The following is a 22,139-nucleotide window of genomic DNA, read 5'->3' on the forward strand; positions in this document are numbered from 1 at the left end:
CATCTCTGTCCAGTGCAAAGCTGCCCTCTGGACTTGGGTAATGTGTTCCTTTACATCACACTGTGGGCAGTGTATCCAGTCTCTCATTAACCCTTGCTATACCAGACCTTTATAACCATATAACTAATCTTCATATACTCGTGACGTTCCCCAACTTCATCTTTCCTCTAAATAAAAACAGAAACTACTGGAAATACTCTGCTTGACCTGAGTATTTCCAGCATTTTCAGTTTCTATTTCAGACTTCCAGCATCCACAGTATTTTGCTTTTCCTTCCTCGCACTTAATTTTTTTTCTTCCTTCCTTCCCTGATTTCCCAGTCTTTCCACGGATCTTTTGACCATGTTTTTTGCTGATTGCAGAGGGAATACTTCTTATTCATCTTTGTTTCAACAACATATCCTTATTCTCAGTGAACCAGGTCTCTTTGGTGACAAAGGATTGGATTAATAATTTTTTGTTAATATGTTATTTATATATATATAGTTCCAGAAAGTGTGTCTAAATTCTAATGTTTTTCCATGCCTTGCAAACCCAAGCTGTTGGCTGAGACCCTCTCCTTCCTCACTCATCTGGTCATTATTACATTTCTGTTTGTGGAAACATGCCATGTGCAATTTAAAAAACACCTGAATTTATATTGCACTTTCCAGAAGACTCAGTGATTTAAATCATTGATGATGTCCTTTGTCCAAAGATGTGTGGGTTAGGTGCATTGACCATTAGCAGGGTAAATGGTGGGGATATGTCCTGGAGTGGGATTGTTGTTGGTGCAGACTCAATGGGCCAAATGGCCTCCTGCACTGTAGGATTTCTATGATTTCTAAGATATCAGTCAGCGGGATACATACATGGGGTTAAAAAAATGCCTTGGGAAGAGCTGGTGCAGACTCGATGGGCTGAAAGGACTCCTCTGCACTGTTGGGATTCTATGATGATTTGAAAGGTGGTAGCCAATTTGTACACAGCAAATTCCTGCAAACAGCAATGTGATAAGGGCTGGAGAATCAGCTTATGTGATATTGACTGGTGTATTTGCTACATTAGAATCGAGGTTATAATTCTAAAAGTACTTCTCAGCAGGTCAGACAGCATCTGTGGAGAGAGAATAGAGCCAACATTTCCAGTTAGGATGATCCTGTATCCAGACTCAAAACATTGGCTCTGTTCTCTCTGCACAGATGCTGTCAGACCTGCTGAGATTTTCCAACGTTGTCTGTTTTTGTTTCAGATTCCAGCATTTTCTGTTTGTTTCAGAGTCCAGCATCCGCAGTATTATGCTTTTATGTAAAAAGTACTTCAGTGGCTGTAATTACAGGTAATGGATATCCTGAAGTTACAAGAGGCACTTTAAGAATGCAAATCTTTGCCTCCTTCCTCATCAACTCCCTTTGGGATTGCCCGCATGTTCAGTGATGTGAGTCTGGGCAATCTGGGTCCTTCTTCATTCAAACAGGGCGGAGCTGTGGATAGAGTTGATACACACTGAGCTCACAGCTCTTTCCAAACAGGGTGGCAGACTGTCCCCTCCTCCAGGTAAAGCTATTCAATTTGATCATCTCGCTCGTCTGTTTCTTGTTCTGTTGTTACCGCTGAACGGTTGTTCATATAGCTGAAGTAACTCTGAAATATCCGATTGCAGCGGAGTGAGTGAACAACTCCGGGCCCCTAGTCCCCGGCGCTGGGCTGAGTTTAAAGCCGGCTGGGAGCCGAGCTGAGGCGGGTATGTGCAGGTAAACGAGTCTTTAGTGCATTCCTCGCCGCGATCAGTGACACAAACGCAAGAAAAAGATAGCAACTATACCGAAAGAGCAGCATTGAGTGACATTAAACAATAGCAAAAACAATTCAACATTATATAAATAACAACCAGCACAAACTATGCTTGTCCAACAAGATGCTGCCTTATACAGCCTCGAAAGCATTCTTCCTCTTTAAAAAAAGACTTTTAAGCACTTAATTAAATGTTGTTTTTTCGTTATAATCAGTGCTGTAACGCAGGATAAAATGTATCTGTTACTGCAGTGCACAACTGTATTACACGAGATAGTATCCAGGGTGCAGCATGTTATAAGGCACAAATACAGATACAGTCAGATTTATGAGAGAAATCATAGATTGTAATAATGTACCTATAAATGCAATCTCAACATGTCAATCATTTGCTAACTTAAAAAACACATCAATCAATGCTTCAAGCGTCAGTGGAATTCTGTTTCAACAGTCAAAACAGACTTTTGCTCACAACATTTGATGTGGTATTTCAGACCAGTATATTCCTGTGATCGAATTATCGAACAACTACCATATTATGTGACAATACTGGGCCAAAGAATGAGATGTGAGGAGGGGTGAACTTGAACTAAAAGATGGACTTGAAGGACAGTCTTGAAAGAAGAGGGATGTGGGAGGGAAGTCATTTCAGACGTTGGAATCTAAGCAGTGGAAGATGGGATGAAGGATCTGGAGCTTTTCACTGAGCTGAGTTAGTTGATAATCGAACCAGGTGGAATTTTCATAGGGAAAGTTAAGGTAGAATTGTGAGTTTATTGCTGACTTAAGATCACAATAAAATATAAGGACTCAATTGTTAGTTGTAAAAGAATGGCCTAGCATTAGATTGCAACTTTTATTATTTTTTTCCCACTTGCAAATAGTAACCGAAGTGCTATAAACACATAATTGCATATCACCTAAAATTTTTGCTCATTTTCTTTTAATATATCTAATTAATATTTTAAAATTAAAACCAGGCTGTACTATTTTTAGTAACTAGGAGAGAGGACGTATAAGATGAGTTCCAGTAATTTTAAGATAAATTACCAGACAATTTTTGTCGTCCTTTACCTTGGATACATTATAAATGGCATACCTAGACCTTACTGACTGCTTACCTACAGACGCTTATGTAGCTGTGGGGAGATGCAATCAAAAATCTAAAATACAAGGGGTGGCACAGTGGTTAGCACTGCTGTCTCACGGTGCCAGGGATCTGAGTTCGATTCCCAGTTTAAGTCTCTGTGCAGAGTCTGCATGTTCTTCACATGCATGCATCGTTTCCTCTAGTTTTCTTCCACAGTTTGAAAGACGTAGGTGCATTGGCCATGCTAAATCTCCTTCAGTGTACCCGAACAGGCACTGGAATGTGGCGACTAGGGGACTTTCACAGTAACTTCACTGCAGTGTAAGCCTAATCGTGATAAATAAACTTTAAACAAATTAATCTCAGGTAAGAAGTATAGAAAAGCCTTAGAAAGGTAATTGTAATCAATATAATGTGGACTTCTAGTAGAGGTGAAAACTCTGGAATTACTCGAGAAATAATGTCATGTCCGAAATGTGGTGGCGGGGGGGCATGTGGATTATAGACTCCAGAGTTTAGAAGGATGAGGGGGGACCTGATTGAAAGTTACGGCATACTGAGAGGCCAAGATAAAGTGGATATGGGACAGATGTTTCCACCAGTGGAAGAGAGTAGAACTTGAGGGTGCAACCTCAAGTGAGTGAATGGATGCTCCTTTAAAACTGAGATGAGGAGGAATTTCTTCAGCCAGAGGGTCGTGAATCTGTGGAATTCGTTGCCACAGAAGGCTGTGGAGGCCAGGTCATTGAGTGTCTTTAAGACAGGTAGATAGGTTTTTGATCGATAAGGAGATCAAGGGTTATGAGGAAAAGGCAGGAGAATTGGGATGAGAATCATATCAGCCATGATTGAATGGTGGAGCAGACTCGATGGGCTGAATGGCCTGATTCTTCTCTTATATTTTATGGTATTTTTGAATGGATGAGCTGAGATGAGCCAAATGGCTTTCCTGATCTGTAACTATCCGGTGTCTCCTGATCTGTAACTATCCGGTGTTTGCGTAAGAATTACCCTTTACTTTTTACCGTTGTGTTGGCTTGACTTTTACTTGATCATTTTTTCACAATTACAAAGTAAATGTTTTTGTCGTTGATCTTGTAATAATTTTCCTTTAATAATTATTTCTCAGTCTAAAGACAAAAACCTGATGAAGATTAAAATGTCATTCTGTTGGGATTTCTTTGAGCATTTGTGAAGGCTTCTGTGACAATGACGATTTGGGATATGGAAATCCCAGAGAAGAAACTGTTTGAAGATACTGACTTCCCTGCTTCTAGCACGTCTCTTTTTTCAAACTACTCTACACCCATTGCCAAATTTAGAGATAAAATTACGTGGCTGCGACCGCAGGTAAGAATCTGTCTGTCTGGTTAGAAAGCATCTCAAGCAATTACAATTTCTAAATGTATAGTTTATTGTGTGGCTGCTGATAGTAGGTACGTTACTTATATGTGCATGTTTATGTAATGTATATTTTTAAATTTACTGTGTTTTACATAGATGCATCAATATTTATATCCAATCAGATATCAACTTTGATACCGTGAATTGACCGGATTAAATATTTTTCCCAAGGTTTTGATTTGATTTATTATTGTCACTTGTACTGGGACACAGTAAAAATTATTGTTTCTTGTGTGCTATTCAGAAAACATTCTGTTTACAGGGTACATAGGGGAGAAGGAAAGCAAAGGGTGCAGAATACAGTATTGCAATTACAGATAGTACGGAGAGATTGGCTTTCTCTCATATATGATATTACAGGGCAGCAGGAAAGAAGTTGAGGATGGGTAATCTAAGTTCGTGACATTTTCAGGGATTTTGTTGGGCTTTAGAGCTCACATTTACAGCATGACAGCAGCAGAAGTTTCAGCACAATCCTTTTTACTTGTTAGCTTGGGGGTACTGTAACGGATAAAATGTTATTTCTTACTTAAAAAGCAGCAACGCCATTGCTCTGTACATAATGTAATGTGCTTAATCATTTAAATTCTACCATTTTAAAGAGACCTCTGTACTTTTTATTATTATCTAAAGGATACATACAATTACTGGTTTATATAAAAGCTGATATGATGTGTTAATACCCAATTTTTGAAATTCTGTTTCATGTTCTAAGTGGTTGCTAAGGGAAGTAAGAGAGGCTGTGGCCATGATCTTTCAATCCTCTTTAGACATGGGATTGGTGTCAGATGAATGAAAGATTGCAAATGCAACACCCCAGTCAAAAGAAGTTACAGGTCTTATCAGTCTTAATGCTGGTGGGACAAAGTTATTTTCATTTGTGTAAGAAAGACATAGATTAATAAATAACAACCACATGGGATATGTCTGTGTTTCACATACTTAGTTGACTTCTTTGACAGCAAAGAGGGTAATACAGTTGAAAATTTGTAAATACACTTTTAAAAGGTGTTTGATAAAGTGCAAATAATAGACTTGATCACAAAATTAAAGCCCACATGGCCTTAAAAGGGCGACAAAGCTTAGAGAGCAGTGGAGACCAGACTGAAGGGATGTATACAGTGACTATCCCCACCATTCAGTGGTCAGCGTTAGGAGCCCTGGTTGTTTTGAAATATGTTAATGGTCTGGCCTTGGATATCGGGGTGTCATTTCTAAATTTACGGATGAGACAAAACTTGGGAAATATGGTAAAACAGGGAGGAGATATTAACAGATTAGTGAAATGGGAAGAAACATGGCAGGTGAAATTTAATGTAGAGAAATGTAATGCTATATATATGTTTTGTAAGAAAGAATATTATAAACTGAATGATGCAATTTTAAAGGGGAAGTAGGAGGAGAGGGACCTACGGCCTTACAGAAACAAGTCTTTGGAGCTGTCAGAACAAGTTGCTAAGCTGTTTTTTTAAAAAATGTATTTAGAATTACTATAAATAGAGACAGAATACAAAAACAAGGACATAACGCTAAACCTTTACAAATCATTAGTTAAGCCTTAGCTGTGGTATTGTGTCCAATTCTCAGACCATACTTTGGAAAGAATGTTGAGCAAGATCATGGAGAGTGTGCAAAGGAAATCTACCATAATGATACCAGAAAAGAGGAGCCTCTGTTATATGGAGAGTCACAAGATGCTAGGATTGTTCACAGGGCATGGAAGGTTACAGGAGATTTAGTATGGTATTCAAAATAGAATAAATAATACAGAACTGTTTTCATTGGCAAGAGGGACGTTAGCAAGAGGATACAGATTTAAAAGCTGGTTGGGGTGGGGGGGGCAAGGTTGGTATGATTTGGAATGCGTTGCCTGAAGGAATGGTGGAAATTCAGCTGTAGCTTTCAAAAAGGAATTGGATATATTTTAAAAGGAAAGTTTTGTTAGGTATGTGAAACATACAGAGTGGTTGAAGTAGAATCATCATAGAATCCCTACAGTGCTGAGGGTCATCATTCGGCTATTTGAGTCTGCACTGACTCTCCGAAAGAGCACCTAAGGGATAATTAGATAACTCTTCCATATAAGTGACACAAGTATGATGGCTGAATTGTTCCTATGCTGCATCCCATGGAAACATTCTAACATATATAAATTACCTATAGAAATAATTTCATTAAAAACGCTGAATAGAGTAATCCCTGTTATAAATGTGAACTAGATTCACTTTCTGATCTAGAACCTGAATTATTCTCACTTTATATTTTTAAGGGGGAACTGAAAAGGTGATTTTTTTTTCTTCATGCTCTAATATAAGGTAGAGTTGGGGGGTCTTTTGCTGCCTTTATCTGCTCTTTTGTTTGACTGGATTTGCTTGGAATTTTCAGGAAATTTCCTCTTCTCCTCGGTTGTTCCCAGAAAACCCACAGGATGGATACATCAAACAAGGGCTATTGGGAGATTGCTGGTTCTTGTGTGCTTGCGAAGCTTTGCGTAAAAACAGGTTACTGTTAGACAAGGTAATTCAGTAGAAGAAAGACAAATCTAATTATGATATTCATCAGTGAATGCAAAATATTTACTCGGCAGCTTGGAGCTAGGACTGGAGTACCCATTTGTGGGACTGTTTTAATTGGGAATCCAAGAACAGTTGGCGCTGATAGGCAGAGTATTATTTGAGCCTGGGCTTTCCGCTTTCCAAAATGTGTGAATGCGGTGGTGGAGTGAAGATTCCTTAACGCTGTGACAAGGAAAAGATCATTTGTGCAAGTGGGAGCAAACCTTGCCCATCACCCCACTGCATATATTTGCTCATGTGGCTCAGTGGTAGGGTCTCTGCCTCAGAATGCTGTAGATTCAAACCCCAGTCCAGAGACCTCAGCACATAGCTTAGCCTCACACACACTAATGCAGAACTGAAGGAATATTGTACTGTTGGAGGTGCTGTATCATGGATGAAATACCTGGCCTCTTAGGCAGATGTAAAAAATCTAATCTCTCATTCAGAGGTGATTGGAGGAGTCCTCCCAATGTCCTGACCAATACCAGCCATCAGAGGGCAGGGACAGCCATTGGAGTGGGGGTAGAATGTCAACTGTTCTTCTAATGTACTGGGAGATTGGAACATGCTCAATGGCCCCCTGAACACTCAGTAGCCGCTGCCCCCCCCATCCCCCACCTCCATTGGCATCAATCCCCTGATGGCCTCTGTATTGCACAGAGTGCTGTAAATTTATTTAACTCAGCCAAAAAACTGCAGGAAAACCTTTTCATCACTTAGATTTGTTTTGGGAAAATCGCAGTAGATCCATGGTGCTTTTCTGAAGAAGGGTAAGGGTATTTACTCTTTAAAAAAAAGTTTGGAGAAAGTTTATTTGATTATTGTGACATTCCTTGTGCATAACAAAGTTCCACAAACCCTTTCTTACATTACAATAGTGACATTACTTCAAAAGTAATTCATTCGTTGCAAAGGGATGATATTAACACAGGAAACAGGAGCAGGAGTATGCCATTCAGCCCCTCAGACTTTAGAGTGTGAAATGCATGATATGAATGCTAGTGTTTCATTTAACACCCTGATTAGGTGACTCTCCCCACTGCACCCCCCCCCCCCCCCCCCAAGTTCTATAACTATATAAACTTCTAAGCTACTTTTTAAGAGAAATCCATGCATAATGATACAGCTATTTTTAAAGAAATCCATGCATAGTGATACAGCATAGATATTAATGCAGACAGTTTTATAGAAGATTGTCCTACATTCCTAGTATAATTTCATACTTGACTAGAAAGATCATTTGCTTTAAAACAAAATTCTGCATGGCATATTTTCCTTTGAGACTATGCCTTGTGATGTTAGATTGGTCTGAGCAATCATTCAATTTTCCTTTTCTAATTTTAACTATATGAGACAATATTGCTTTGTTTGCTTACTAAAATAAGCGAAATTTGGAGCAAGCTTGGTGCTTTATTCAAAATTGACAATGATGTCAACTTGCACCAACCATACAGTGGTTAGGAAATAGTAGAGTCTGGTTAATGGTCACGGACTGGAGGGTATGACTGCGTGTTAGGCAGGTCAGGAGATCTACATGCAGTGCTGAAGGAACCTTAGTCTTTGCCCTTGTCCAGCAGGTAGGGTTCTTGCAGCCTGTGTTAATGATAACAAAGTCTGCAGGCCATATACACAAATTGACCATGGCACCTTGGTGCAAGAAATAATTCAAGTCAGGGGAGGGGGTGTAAAAGGAAATGTGGTAGTGATATGCTACAGTATAGTCAGGGGGATGAATGCTGTTCTCTCCAGCCATGACCAGGAATTCCAAAGATTGTGTTGCCTACTGGAGTCAGGGTTAAAGACAATTTCTGGCTGGAGAATAATTTGGAGTGGAAGGGGGAAGATTCAGTTCTTGTGATCCATATCAAGGAAGCAATGAATTCTGCTGAGGGAGTTGAGGAGTTATGAAATTAAAGAGCAGAAGCACAAAGGTAATACTCTCTGGATTATTACCTAGGCTTTGAGCAAATTGGCATCGGGTCATACAGATCAGAGAGTTGAATGCATGGTTCAAAGTGGTGCTGCAGCAGAGATTTTAATTCAGGAAGCACCAGCCGCAGTAGTGGGGAAAGAGGGAGCAGTTCCGTTCAAACAGGTTCCACAAACTGTTCTGTGTGGCCAGTGTCTCAGAGGATCATATGAAGGGTGTGGACAGGGCTTTGAATTGAAAGTGGGGGTTGGGAGGATTGAAGTGAAGGGAAGTTATAAAATCCTTACAATACAGAGGAGGCCTTTTGGCCCATCAAATCACAGTTGAACGTGGGCCCCTAAAAGCTGAGACATGAGAAATTATAATGAGGAATAAAAAAATGGCAGAGATAAATCAAATATTGCGTGTTGGTCTTCATTGTAGAGGGCACAAAAAAAATCTGAAATAGTAGGCAACCACAAATCTACTGAGAATTAATATTGGTAATGAATAAGTACCTGAGAAATTCACAGAATTGAAAGCTGATAAATCCTGAGGATCTGACAGCCTGCATCCTGGGGTTGTAAAAGAGGTGGGTGCAGAGTTAGTAGATGCTTTGGTTGTGATCTTTCCAAATTCCCTACACACTGGAATTTAAGATTGGTACTCAAGAAAATGGAGTAAACCGGGAACAGAGGAGACAATGGTATTGTCACTGGACTAGTAATCTAGAGACCTAGAGCAAGATCTGGGGACCTGAGTGCAAATCCTGCAGATGGTGAAATTTGAATTCAGTAAAAGTTTGAAACTTAAAGATGGCCATGAAACCATTGCTGATTGTCCGAACAACCCTTCTGGTTCACTAATGTCCTTCAGGGAAGGAATTCTGCCGCCCTTACCTCGTCTTATGGAACAGGCTCGAGGGGCTGAATGATCTCTTTTTTTCTTTGAGTTCTTAGGTTGTTAATTCTGAGAACAGGAGGAAGGTATTTTTAGAAAGTAAGTTAAAGTCAGCTGATAAAAACTGCATAAGTGTAGCCTTCTGATGATGAATAATACACTTAGCTCAGAAATAATCCTGGAACTTCAGTTAGTCTAAATTGACTGTAGTTACAGAAAGTAATTGCTGCACCATGGAAATAGCATGTGGGAACATATGCTGCTGACGCAGTTTTAATGTCAGTTGGAGACGTGGTATCAGAATGCCACAAAATAATGTCACTTCCCTGTCATCTGTTGTCACCCTATTGAATGCATGCGGACAGCTAGTTAGATGTAGTGTGGAAGTTACATTTTATGATTTTTACTTTGATTTGGAGTTCCTTTTCAGTGATATAAGTAAGACGAGAGGAATGTGGACAGCATTCCTCATTTGTAAATCACTGGAGAGAATCTTTTTTGATGCCATATGATGGTTAGATTTATGCAGTATGTTTGTTGCCAAGTTCCCACTAACCAGCAGTCTTTAAGACAACAATTACTACTATTGTTTACTACTAAATACTTTATCAGTGGAGAGGTAGACATTTAATAGCAAAGTGAGACACCTGGGGGGTATGGGGAGCTGGAACAACGTTTACAATTGGAATTATTCAACCATTGAACATAGGAACATGGGAATTAGGAGCAGAAGTAGACAAATTCAGCCCTTCAAGCCTGGCTCCTTCATTCAATCAGATCAAGGCTGATCTCTCCGTGGTCTCAAATCCACCTCCCCACTTGTTCATTGTATCCCCTTATCCCTTTTTTATGAGAAAGGCTACCTTAGTAGTTTAATAGCATAAGGTTTTATTATTACAGTTGTGATCAGAGCGTGTACTGTTCTGGTATTCATGGTACGCTTTCACACTTTTGATATTTAATCCAGGTGATACCTTCAGGCCAGGACTCATGGACACAATCTGGATGTTTAAGGTGTAGATTTTGGAAGTTTGGACATTGGGTTGAAGTGGTAATAGATGATCGATTGCCATGTATTGGTCGCAAGCTCTGCTTTTCTCGTTGTCGCTCTGAAGGAGTGTTTTGGTTACCGTTATTGGAAAAGGCATATGCCAAGTAAGGAATTTTTCGTGATCTAACTGTGAAGTTCCAATGTGATATTTTATTTAATACTTGTTACATGGAATTGAGGACTTCTGAAGGTACGTAAAAGTTTGCTCTCCTGTATGGATTTTCTCTAGGCATACTGTTATAATGTGCTGATTCTCTTCATTGTATTTATGTCAATGAGAAAAATAACCACCCTTGTTCCAAATAGTCTTTGGATGTACTGGTTACATTGTACATGATTATTTTAGTGTACTTTTCTAATCTTCAGACATAAAATTAGGAAAGTCAATATTAGCTTATAATGTTTCAAATTGTTTATAACTCTTGATATTTTAAAATTAATGTGAATGACAAACGCTAATACGAGAAAAAGCACCTTTAATTGATGGCATTTGTATCAGAATCCAATTTTCTACGACAGGCAGTTGTCTTTGACGCAAACAGCCTATAAAGATTATATTTTTTTAAAAAATATCTTCTTAAATATGGAACTAAAGGGAGCATGGATGGGACAGGGGTAGGAGTGGTTTTGGTAAGTCCTCTCTCTAAGCATTGGACTTTCCCAATGAAGAAGGCAGGTAAGTGCCAAGCTATAATAGTGGTGGTTACGCATGCCAGACCTGTGCAGTTTAGATGAATTCCTGCATCCCTTGCCAATTCCATTGGGATCAATGCAAGAGGACACCAAGAGTTGTGCACAGGGATTTTTGATGACTTTGTATCTTCAGTATTCGGATAGCATTAATCAATATCCTCTTTCACTCTTAGTCACCATTTTGATTTAAATAAACATATCAATATTGCAGAAAGTAATTTGAACATTTCATTAAACTTGTGCTGTTGCTAGATTGTTAACACACATTTTAGAAAGATACTGTCACATTGTTGTAGAAGAGGTTCAGAAATGTTATTGGACTCTGATTATATGACACATTTTAATTTGAAAAGCATTTGACAACTGTGTTTCCTTTACCTCAAAATTTGAAGGCATTTTAATACTCATAATTTAATAGTGTTTCGATGCAAGTAACCCAAGATATAAGATGAATTTGAATCCCTACAGTGCAGAAAGAGGCCATTCAGCCCCTTGAGACTGCACCAACAACAATCCCACCAAGACCTAATCCCCGTTACCCCGTGTATTTTGCCCTATTAGTCCCCCTGATACTAAAGGGCAATTTAGTATGGTCAGTCTACCTAACCTGCACATCTTTGGACTGTGGGAGGACCTGGAGGATACCTGTGCAGACGTGGGGAGAATGTGCAAACCACATAGGCAGTGACCCAAGGCCGGAATTGAACCTGGGCCTTTGGCACTGTGAGGCAGCAGTGCTAACCACTGTGCCATGTATTTAGTGATAACTATACTAAAAGGTATTGATATGTCTTTTTTTTTTATAGACTCCATGGTTGCTATGAACAGCTGTGGGCTGGTCAAGTTTGTGAAGCGCTCGTGGATGTCACAGGAGGCCTGGCGGACAGATGGTCTCTGAAGAGTTACAGACAAAGCAATGAAAAGAATGCTCATTTCTGCTTCTCTGAAAGATCAAAGTTCAAATTGATGAAGGATTTAAATGATAAGAGCTTCATTAGTTGCTCTGTTCATGGGTCGGCGAAAGGTAAAGATAATAATTACAGAATATAGAGAATACCAAACAATAGATTATGATCAGTCAGTGTGATAATAACAATAATTAAATTCAGACTAAGTGTACAATTTAATTTTATATTATTTGCCTTCAGGATCCAGTGAACGTGCAGAATTTCATGCCTTCTGTGTAACTGATGTGAAGCAAATTAGTGGACTCGAAGGCAATTATATCAATTTGCTAAAGATAAGAAACATGTGGGATAGACAGTGTTGGAATGGTTCCTGGCAAGAAGGGTAATGTATTTATTTAATATCAATGTAATCAACTAGGTTCAACTGATAGGAATTCAGTGGAGTTTTTTCTGCATCATTTTATTGTCCTCAAAACATGACTAGTTCAAAATGCCAAGGGCTCCCTAACAGTAATAACAAAGACTTTGAAACATTAATGGTATATTTTTTGGAATGTTAATTAAGTTTTTTTTTCTGTATCTGAATGATTAGGCATTAGATCAGTATCTCCAAATGTAAAGTGTAGAAGCAAGTGTGGAGTACAAGGCAAGTAGAAAGAAACTTAAGCAAGGAGTAAGAAGGGCTAAAAGAGGTTATGAAACTGGTCAGCAGGATTAAGGAAAAACCCAAGATTTTTTACACATATATAAAGAGCAAGAGGACAGCCAGTGAGAGGATTGGCCCATTCAACGACAAGGGAGGGAATCTATGCATGGAGCCATGGGAAATGGACATGGTATTAAATGCGGTAGTAATCACCAAAGAGAAGGACTTGGTGGATGATGAATCTGGGAAAGGATGTGTAGATAGTTGACTCATGTTGAGATCAAAAAGGAGGAGGTATTGGGGTTTTTGAGAAACATTAAGGTAGACAAGTCTCCAGGGCCTGATGGGATATATCCCAGAATACTGAGAGAGGCAAGGGAGGAAATTGCTGGGGCCTTGAGAGAAATCTTTGTATCCTCACTGACTCCAGGGGAGGTCCCAGAGGATTTGAGAAAGCCAATGTTGTTCCTTTGTTTGAGAAGCGTAGCAAGAATAATCCAGGTAATTACAGGCTGGTGAGTCTTACATCAGTGGTAGGGAAATCATTGGAGAGGAATCTTCGGGACAGGGCTTTGTCCCACTTGGAAATAAGTGGGCATATTAGTGAGAGGCAACATGGTTTTTTGAAGGGAAGGCGGGTCTCACTAACTTGATCAAGTTTCTTGAGGAAGTGACAAAGATGATTGATGAGGGTAGGGCAGTGGATTTGTCTACATGGACTTCAGTAAGGTCTTTGACAAGGTCCCTCATGGCAGACTGGTGCAGAAAGTGAAGTTGTATGGGATCAGAGGTGAGCTGGCAAGGTGGATACAAAACTGGCTCAGTCAAAAAAGACAGGGTAGCAGTGGAAAGGTGCACTTCTGAATGGAGGGCTGTGACAAGTGGTGTTCCTCAGGGATCAGTTTTGGGATATTTGCTGTTTGTAATATATATAAGTGACATGGAGGAAAATGTAACTGGTTTGATTAGTAAGTTTGCGGACAACACAAAGGTTGGTGGATTTGTGGATGGTGATGAGTACCATCAGAGTATATAGCAGGATATAGATTGGTTGGAGACTTGGGCAGAGAGATGGCAGATGGAGATTAATCCGGACAAATATGAGGTAATGCATTTTGGAAGGTCTAATACAGATAGCAAATACACAGTAAATGGCAGAACCCTTAAGAGTATTGTTAGGCAAAGGGATCTGGGTGTACATGTACACAGGACATGAAAGTGGCAATGCAGGTGGAGAAGGTAGTCAAGAAGGCATACGGCATGCTTGCCTTCATCGGCCAGGGCACTGACTTTAAAAATTGGCAAGTCATGTTGCAACTTTATAGAACCTTAGTTAGGCCACACTTGGAATATAATGTTCATTCTGGTCGCCACGCTCTCAGAAGAATGTGAAGGCTTTGGAAAGGGTACAGAAAAGATTTACCAGGTGTGGAGGGCATTAGTTATGAGGAGAGGTTGGAGAAACTTGGTTTGTTCTCACTGGAACGATGTAGGTTGAAGGGCGAACTGATAGAAGTCTACAAGATTATGAGAGGCATGGACAGAATGGATAGTAAGAAGCTTTTTCTCAGGATGGAAGAGTCAACCATGAGGGGACACAGATTTAAAGTGCGAGGGGCAAGGTTTAAAGGAAACGTACGAGGCAGATTCTTTACACAGAGAGTCTGTGGGTGCCTGGAATTCGTTGCCGGAGAAGTAGTGGAAGCGGATACAGTAGTGACTTTTAAGGGGCGTCTTGACAGATACATGAATAGGACGGGAATAGAGGGATATGGTCCCCAGAAGAGTCGGGGCAACATGCACGTTCCTGTGCTTTGTTCTTTGTAAAAAAGGCTACTGTCAAATTATTAGTCATTGTTTTTTGGCCTAAGTGATAGAAAGGTTCTGGGCTTTGTAACAAAGACCATAATAAGACATAAGAGTAGAAATAGGCAGTTTGGCCCATTGAATCTGGTCCGTCATTCAATAAGCTCTGCTGTGATAACCATCAACTCCATTTTTCTGTCTTATCCCCAATAAGACCATGGAGATGTGTAAAGTACACAATCAAGGAAATTATGATTACTGCTATAAAACATAGGTTCCACCTCAACTGGAGTATTGCCCAGTTCTGAATCCACATTTGAAGAAGCATATGAAGGCTTCAAAGAGATGGCAAAAGAGATTTACAATGGTTCCAGGGATAGAGGTCCTCAGTAACAAGGATAGATTGGAAAAGCTGGGTTTTTTTTCTCCTTTAGAGGAGGAGGTTGAGAGCAATATTCAAATTGGGAGTCTTGACAGGATAAGTAGAAATAAACTTCCCTTTGTTGGAACCAACAACAGAGGACACATTGTTAGCAGAACTAATAGTGACATGAGCAATAACGTTTACACAGTGAGTGGGTTAGTAAATGCTGGAGGCAGATTTGATTATAGTTTTCAGAAGTGAATTGGATATAGAACATAGAACACTACAGCACAAACAGGCCCTTCGGCCCACGAGTTGCGCCGATCACATCAACACCTATCTATAACCCCCAATCCCATAAAACCCCATATACTCATCCAGAAGTCTTTTAAAAGACCCCAGCGAGTTCCCCTCCACCACCACTGACGGCAGCCGATTCCACTCACTCACCACCCTCCGAGTGAAAAACTTACCCCTAACATCACTTCTGTACTTTCCTCCCTGCACCTTAAATCTGTGTCCTCTCGTAGCGACCATTTCAACCCGGGGAAATAGCCTCTGAGAATCCACCCTATCTATTCCTCTCAACATTTTATAAACCTCTATCAGGTATGAACATTTTTAAAATGTAGTGTTAAGGGGAAAGGTCAGGGAATGGGACGAGCTGAATTGCTCTTGCAGGGAGCTGGTGTGGACTGAGTTGGCTGAATGACCTGTGCTGTAACCATTCTATGATTCTATGTCTGTTTTGGACCTTTACACATCCCTTTACACCTGTTCCTTCATATATTCAGAGAGCAATTTTTCTTGTTTCCTTCCGACACATGCACCCTGATATCAAGAGATATTCAGTCCCAAACTTTCTATGAAAAGTGTAATTGTCTGTATCTTGTTAAAAATCTTTGAATTGTGAGCATTTCCTGTTTGCGTTGGCTTCCTGTGTACTGTTCTCATCGCATTTTCCCATCATAAGTTCCTATGTCCACACTGATAATGTGTTTTCCCAAATGAAATTGTCATGCTATAATTACATAACTTGGCTGCTGAATGGGTTTGTACCCAGTCTCAATGTTCTTGCAAGAACTTTTTTGAAAACATTCAGAATCTCTGGCAGGCAGCACAGTGGCACAGCGGTTAGCATTGCTGCCTCACAGCGCCAGGGACCCGGGTTCGATTCCTGGCTTGGGTCACTGTCTGTGCATGGCCTGCACATTCTTCCCCTGCCTGCATGGGTTTCCTCCAGGTGCTCCGGTTTCCTCCCAAAGTGCTGATTAAGTGCATTGGCCATGCTAAATTCTCCCACAGTGTACCCTAACAGGCACCAGAGTGTGGCAACTAGGGGATTTTCACACTAACTTCATTGCAGTATTAATGCAAGTCTACTTGTGACACTAATAAATAAACTTAAACATTTTGTTTTATCTCTGATAAAGTTTTGGTTTTGCCTTCTCTTACGTTTGAACTGAAACTAGGAATGGAGATTTTTCCTAGAGTTTGTCTGACGTTAATCTGTATCTTCCTAACGTCTACACAATAATTGTTCCTGTTTGCAGGCACTTCAATGGATTAATGTTGAGGGTAGAGTTCTTCTATATCTTCATCACATTTAATTACATTAAACAAATCACATTTTTCAACCTCTGTCATCATACCCCAAAATAAGGGCTTGGTTTTGTATTTGAGAATCTTGATGCGATGTCTTGACCAATATGTCACCTCCCTGCTAACTGTTTTGCCCACTTGACAAATGCTTTATTGAGATCAGATAAAATCAATGACATTTCTCTAAATTGACAGCCTGATATGAAGAGTAATCAACATTAGCAATTAAGTATACTCAATCATCTTAATGGAAAGTGCATGATTTTTCATTTCATATGTAATTATCCATCTTCCTCATTAAGTAACTTATGCCCAAATTGCCTTTCTCTTGCCCCACTGAGCACCATTTTGATTACCTGAACTACCCCTTCCTTACTCAAGAGACCCACAACCAGGAAGGGATCATCCTTTCCACCACTGTTCCATATTACCCCATTACAGTTGAGCTTGACAACCAGAGCTCTGTCACTCTTCTTTCAGCATCACATTACCCCACCCAGTGAGCACAGTGTCCTTCTTCCCACTCTTACCTGTCAAACTTCTCAAAGTCACCTCCCTAACTAAGCAACAGGTTTACTATGCAACCATTAAGCAATAATTGTCCCATCCAACTTCGTTCCTCCCCACCTCATCCCTTATTCTCCTCCTGTCTATTCTTCCCTTTCCTATTTCCCCTTCTCTTACCTAACTCCCCCCTCAGCTTCCCCCTCCTTTTGTCCCCCTCTTGCTTGACCTGCAGTCTACAATTGGTCTTAACATCATGTGAGATTGGCTGATAAATTGATCCTAATTTTTGACCAGTGATTTCTTTCACAGGGGTGATGGTTGGAAGAAATTGGATCCTGCCATTGCTACACTACTGCAATCCACGGCAGAGGAGGGGGAGTTCTGGGTGGAAGAACATGAGTTTTTTCGGGATTTTGATGAGGTAACGGTGGGTTATCCAATAAATATGGAGAGACACATCCTCAGTCTTGTAACAGGTAGGTTCAGATATTTAAATCTTGGGCAGCTTTACAGACTTTACAATATTCTTCAATGCAGTTGATGTTAGCCTCAGATCATGGCTTATCCTGTCAGGGAACCTGCGGCTAGTAGGGATTCATACAGTGCAGGGGCCATGGGAATTCTTATATTGCTCCTGCACTCATAGGATTGCAACAAGTGTTCAGAGGGATGCAGCTGCTTTAAAGTGAATAGCTTCACGTGAGACTAAAATTTCAAGAAGCCAAAAGACTATCGTAGATAAAATCAGTGAAGGCTGCAGAATATAAAAGTAAAATACCGCAGATACTGGAACTCTGAAGTCAAAACAGAAAAACCCTGCCAATACTCTGCAGGTCTGGTAGCCTCTATGGACGTGATGTGGAGATGCCGGCGTTGGACTGGAGTAAACACAGTAAAAAGTCTCACAACATCAGGTTAAAGTCCAACAGGTTTATTTGGTAGCAAAAGCCACTAGCTTTTGGAGCGCTGCTCCTTCATCAAGTGACTGGGAGTTGTGTTCACAAACGGGGCATATAAAGAAACAAATTCAATTTACGAGATAATGGTTGGAACGCAAGTCTTTACAGATAAAGGTACAAGACAATGTGAGTGGAGAGAGTGTTAAGCACAGGTCAAAGAGATGTGTATTGTCTCCAACCAGGACAGTTAGTGAGATTTTGCAAGCCCAGGCAAGTCGTGGGGGTTACAGATACAGATGTGTGACATGAACCCAAGATCCCAGTTGAGGCCGTCCTCACGTATGCGGAATTTGGCAATCAGTCTTGCACAGCGACTCTGCGGAAGCAGAGAGAAAGACCTGTGACCTTTCATCAGAACTGTGCTAAGTTAGAAACGTAATAGATTTTGAGCATGTGAATGGTGGGTGGGAAGGCTGAATAATTGTGGGGATGGCAAAAAACTGGTAGGAAATTCTGTAGATAAAAATGGAGTGATGCCAGATCCAAGATATTTAAGTGATAGATTCTGAAGTCCAGATACTGCTTGAAGTGTGTGATGAGGATTGTCCTGTTTTGCACTTCAGCTGGTCATAGATGATGGTCTTGTCTGCAGGATCTGGTAGCTTTGTGATTTCTTACATAAGTGACTGCACTTCAGAAGTAACCCGTTGGTTATAAAATGATTTACAAGATGCTAAGGAAGTGATTTTTTTTAGTGTTAAATTACAACGTAAACTGAAATTGTAATATTTAAAGTGTATTTACTAGTGTCACAAGTAGGCCTACATTAACACTCCAATGAAGTTATTGTGAAAATCCCCCAGTCACCACGCTTGGGCACCTGTTTGGGTACATTGAGGGAGAATTTAGCATGACCAATTAACGTAACCAGCGCGTCTTTCAGATTGTGGGAAGAAACCGGAGCACCCAGAGGAAACCCACACAGACACGACGAGAACATGCAGACTCCGTACAGACAGTGATTCAAACCAGGAATTGAACCCGGGTCCCTGGTGCTGTGAGGCTAACCATTGTGCCAAAAATGCAAATTCTTTCTTTGAGTTCCACTGTTTTTCTGTATAAGTATTATTTTTTTCTGGAAACCAGACTTTGATGTGTGTGCATATATTCTGAAATTTTCAATGCTCATTTGATGATCAGTGAGGTACTATTTGTGTAGCTACTACCATGGAGTTTGTAAATGTTCACCGTAGCACTTGGGCAGCAGTTGCTGATGCTAAACAAAGTATGCACCATATTAGGCTGAACTTGACTGGTAAAACACTAGAGGGCTCTCTTTATTTGTTACAGTGACAGTGTTTGCAGTGAGAATTTTGCTTTCTTTGTTCAGGTAAAAGTTTGTGCCAAACACTTCAACTCTCAGGACGATGGGTCAAAGGTCAATCTGCAGGTGGTTGCCGTAACAACAGCAGTTTCTGCAGCAACCCCAAATTCTGGCTGAGAATTCTGGATCCAGGTGAAGTAGTTATCGCAGTCTTACAAAAAAGAGACAATTCCAGCAGCAGAAGTGGCAAAGCTTGTTGGTCAGAAAACGCTGCGGTGCATTGTCAGAATAGTCAAGAATGGCTCACCGCTGATATCCTCCATCAGAAACGTTATCGAGCAATAGGACTACATGTATGGAAGGTACTGGTAGCTCAAACCAAACAGCACAAGCAGGAATTAAGTGTAATGTATAAAAACATCAAAAACATTGGTTTTATGTCATTCATTCATTTTTACCTGTTGCATTGTGATGGCAGTGTTTCACCACTGGAACCTGAGAGAATATCCAAATCAAGGCTCTTAACACTTGTAGTGGTGTAAATTGAAGAGTTTACATAGAAATCATAGAATCCTACAGTGCAGAAGGAGACCATTCGGCCCATCGAGTCCGCACTGACTACAATCCCACCCAGACCCATTCCATGCATTTACTCCAGCTAGTGCCCCTGAGGGCCAATTTAGCATCCCAATTCACCTAACCCGCACACCTTTGGAGTGTGGGAGGAAACCGGAGCACCCGGAGGAAATCCATGCAGACAGGGGAAGAACACGCAAACTCCACACTGACAGTGACCCAAGCCGGGAATTGAACTGGAGTCCTTGGTGCTGTGAGGCAGCAGTGCTAACCGCTGTGCCACCATGCCACCCACATGTAAAACATGTTATCATGAATAGAAACGTAAACCAGAAGCATCTTCCATTACTTTCCAAAACCAGAATACACTAAAATACACTCCAACTGGGAGACCTTAGACGAGCAGTGTATGAGAATGGATAGTTTGGTTTATTTCTTGCCTTTCAACCAACCGTTTATCATCTTTTGTTTCTGAAACTTTAGGTGGAGAAGAAGCGATTTAATTTGCAGAGAACTGTTGCCAAAGCTCCAACCATTTCAACAGAGTGCCATATGTATGACAGGGAAGTGAAACTACATTGTGATCTAACACCTGGCTACTATCTTGTCATCCCCAGTACATTCATGAAAGATGAAGATGGACATTTTCTGCTACGTACTTTCTCAACATCGAAAATTTCGTTGAGGTAAGAATGTAGAGAGCAAGGCTTGTGGAATAAATGAAGTAGAGAAATTTTTATTTGCACTGTGGGCAAATTTTGGAAACGTAAATACACAAAAATAAGGAATCCAGATTACCACGAGAAATAGATTTACGGGATTGATTTTGTCATTAGATCTGAAGAATACAAAACGAATCAAGCATCATAACCACTTCATTTAATATGATTAATGAGAAACTGATGCCTTCTGATCAGTCCTTACTATTTATGACAAACTCCACTATTATGCTGGAGAAGAGAATGTTTGAATGGTCCTGTGTAAGAAATTCAATAAAACTCAGATAAATATAGGATTTGTTTTTACTCTGTTATTTCCCCCGCCTTAATAATTTCTGACACCAAGCATGATGAAACAATCTTCATGATGGCGTTAAAAACTGTATTTCATTAAATGTTCTTCTCCCTTCAGTGTAGTGAAAGCAGCTCATTCACTTACTCAGTTTGAGGAGAATTCAGAAGGGGAGTGGGAGATAATGCAGTTCACAGATTCGTGGATCAATGGAAAGAGTGCTGGTGGAAGCAGGAACTTCCCAACGTACAACACTAATCCACACTTGCCATTCTCAATCTTCTCCGATACTGGTGTTGGGAACGTTAGAATCACACTCTGCCAGGAAAATATTGATGGACAGTTCCTACCAATAGGATTCCATGTTTATCAGGTAATCCTATGTGTTGAATGGCAATGGAAATCTAACTGGTCTGAATTAAGCCCTGGGATCTGGACTGAAAGGGGATACAATACCCTAGTGGTATTAATGGTAGATTGTTAATCCAGAAACTCAGCTATTGTTTTGGGGACCTGGGTTTGAATCTCGCCACGGCAGATGGTGGAATTTGAATTCAATAAAAAAAATCTGGAATTAAGGATTTACTGATGACTGTGAAATCATTGTTAATTGTAAGCAGCATAGGCAAGGTATGAATTCAACTTGCATTCAATAAAAATCTGCAATTAAAGTCTAATGATGACCATGAAACCATTGTTGATTGGTGATCCAGATGGGTTTTTATGACACTGTCTCTTAGGGGCAAGATATCTGCTGTTCTTCCCTGGTCTGGCCTGCATGCGACTCCAGAGCCTCAGCAATGTGGTTGACTCTCAGTTGTCCTCTGAACAAGGGCAACTAGGGATGGGCAATAAATGCCGGCCAGCCAGCGACACCCATGTCCCATGTATAAATTTTAAAAAAAGGTTGACCTGTATTGAAAGTGGTTTTGTTGAATTTGAAGTGAACAAACTGCTCAACTTGATGTGCTAACTGGTAGCCTTTCTAACAAGAAGAATGTAAGTTGGGTAGTAGAAATCTGGAAAACATGAAGTTTGTGGAATGTCACAAAGAGACAACAGTGTGGAACTTCAGGGTCGAATAACCTCTGAGACCATGTTTGATTATTTGAATTTAT

The 22,139-nt window shown here is 40.3% G+C and overlaps 1 protein-coding gene across 2 annotated transcripts in view; it reads left to right on the top strand.

The window, feature by feature from the left end:
• The first annotated feature begins 1,413 nt into the window (after window positions 1–1,413).
• capn10 (calpain 10) overlaps window positions 1,414–22,139 on the top strand; it is a 35,361-nt gene continuing 14,635 nt past the window's right edge. Inside the window, exons 1-11 of one of the 2 annotated variants that reach the window (XM_080185759.1) lie at window positions 1,414–1,536; window positions 1,643–1,733; window positions 3,993–4,213; window positions 6,653–6,784; window positions 10,602–10,789; window positions 12,185–12,402; window positions 12,527–12,668; window positions 17,521–17,687; window positions 19,501–19,796; window positions 20,494–20,696; window positions 21,142–21,394. In XM_080185759.1, coding sequence (XP_080041885.1) covers window positions 4,073–4,213; window positions 6,653–6,784; window positions 10,602–10,789; window positions 12,185–12,402; window positions 12,527–12,668; window positions 17,521–17,687; window positions 19,501–19,796; window positions 20,494–20,696; window positions 21,142–21,394 — 1,740 coding nt within the window. In that variant the 5' untranslated portion in view covers window positions 1,414–1,536; window positions 1,643–1,733; window positions 3,993–4,072. The remainder of the gene's footprint in view (window positions 1,537–1,642; window positions 1,734–3,992; window positions 4,214–6,652; window positions 6,785–10,601; window positions 10,790–12,184; window positions 12,403–12,526; window positions 12,669–17,520; window positions 17,688–19,500; window positions 19,797–20,493; window positions 20,697–21,141; window positions 21,395–22,139) is intronic. The other variant, XM_080185760.1, reaches the window with a different exon arrangement.

The sequence above is a fragment of the Carcharhinus amblyrhynchos genome, chromosome 3, assembly GCF_965287045.1.
Source record: "Carcharhinus amblyrhynchos chromosome 3, sCarAmb.v2.hapA, whole genome shotgun sequence".
Lineage (NCBI taxonomy): Eukaryota > Metazoa > Chordata > Chondrichthyes > Carcharhiniformes > Carcharhinidae > Carcharhinus > Carcharhinus amblyrhynchos.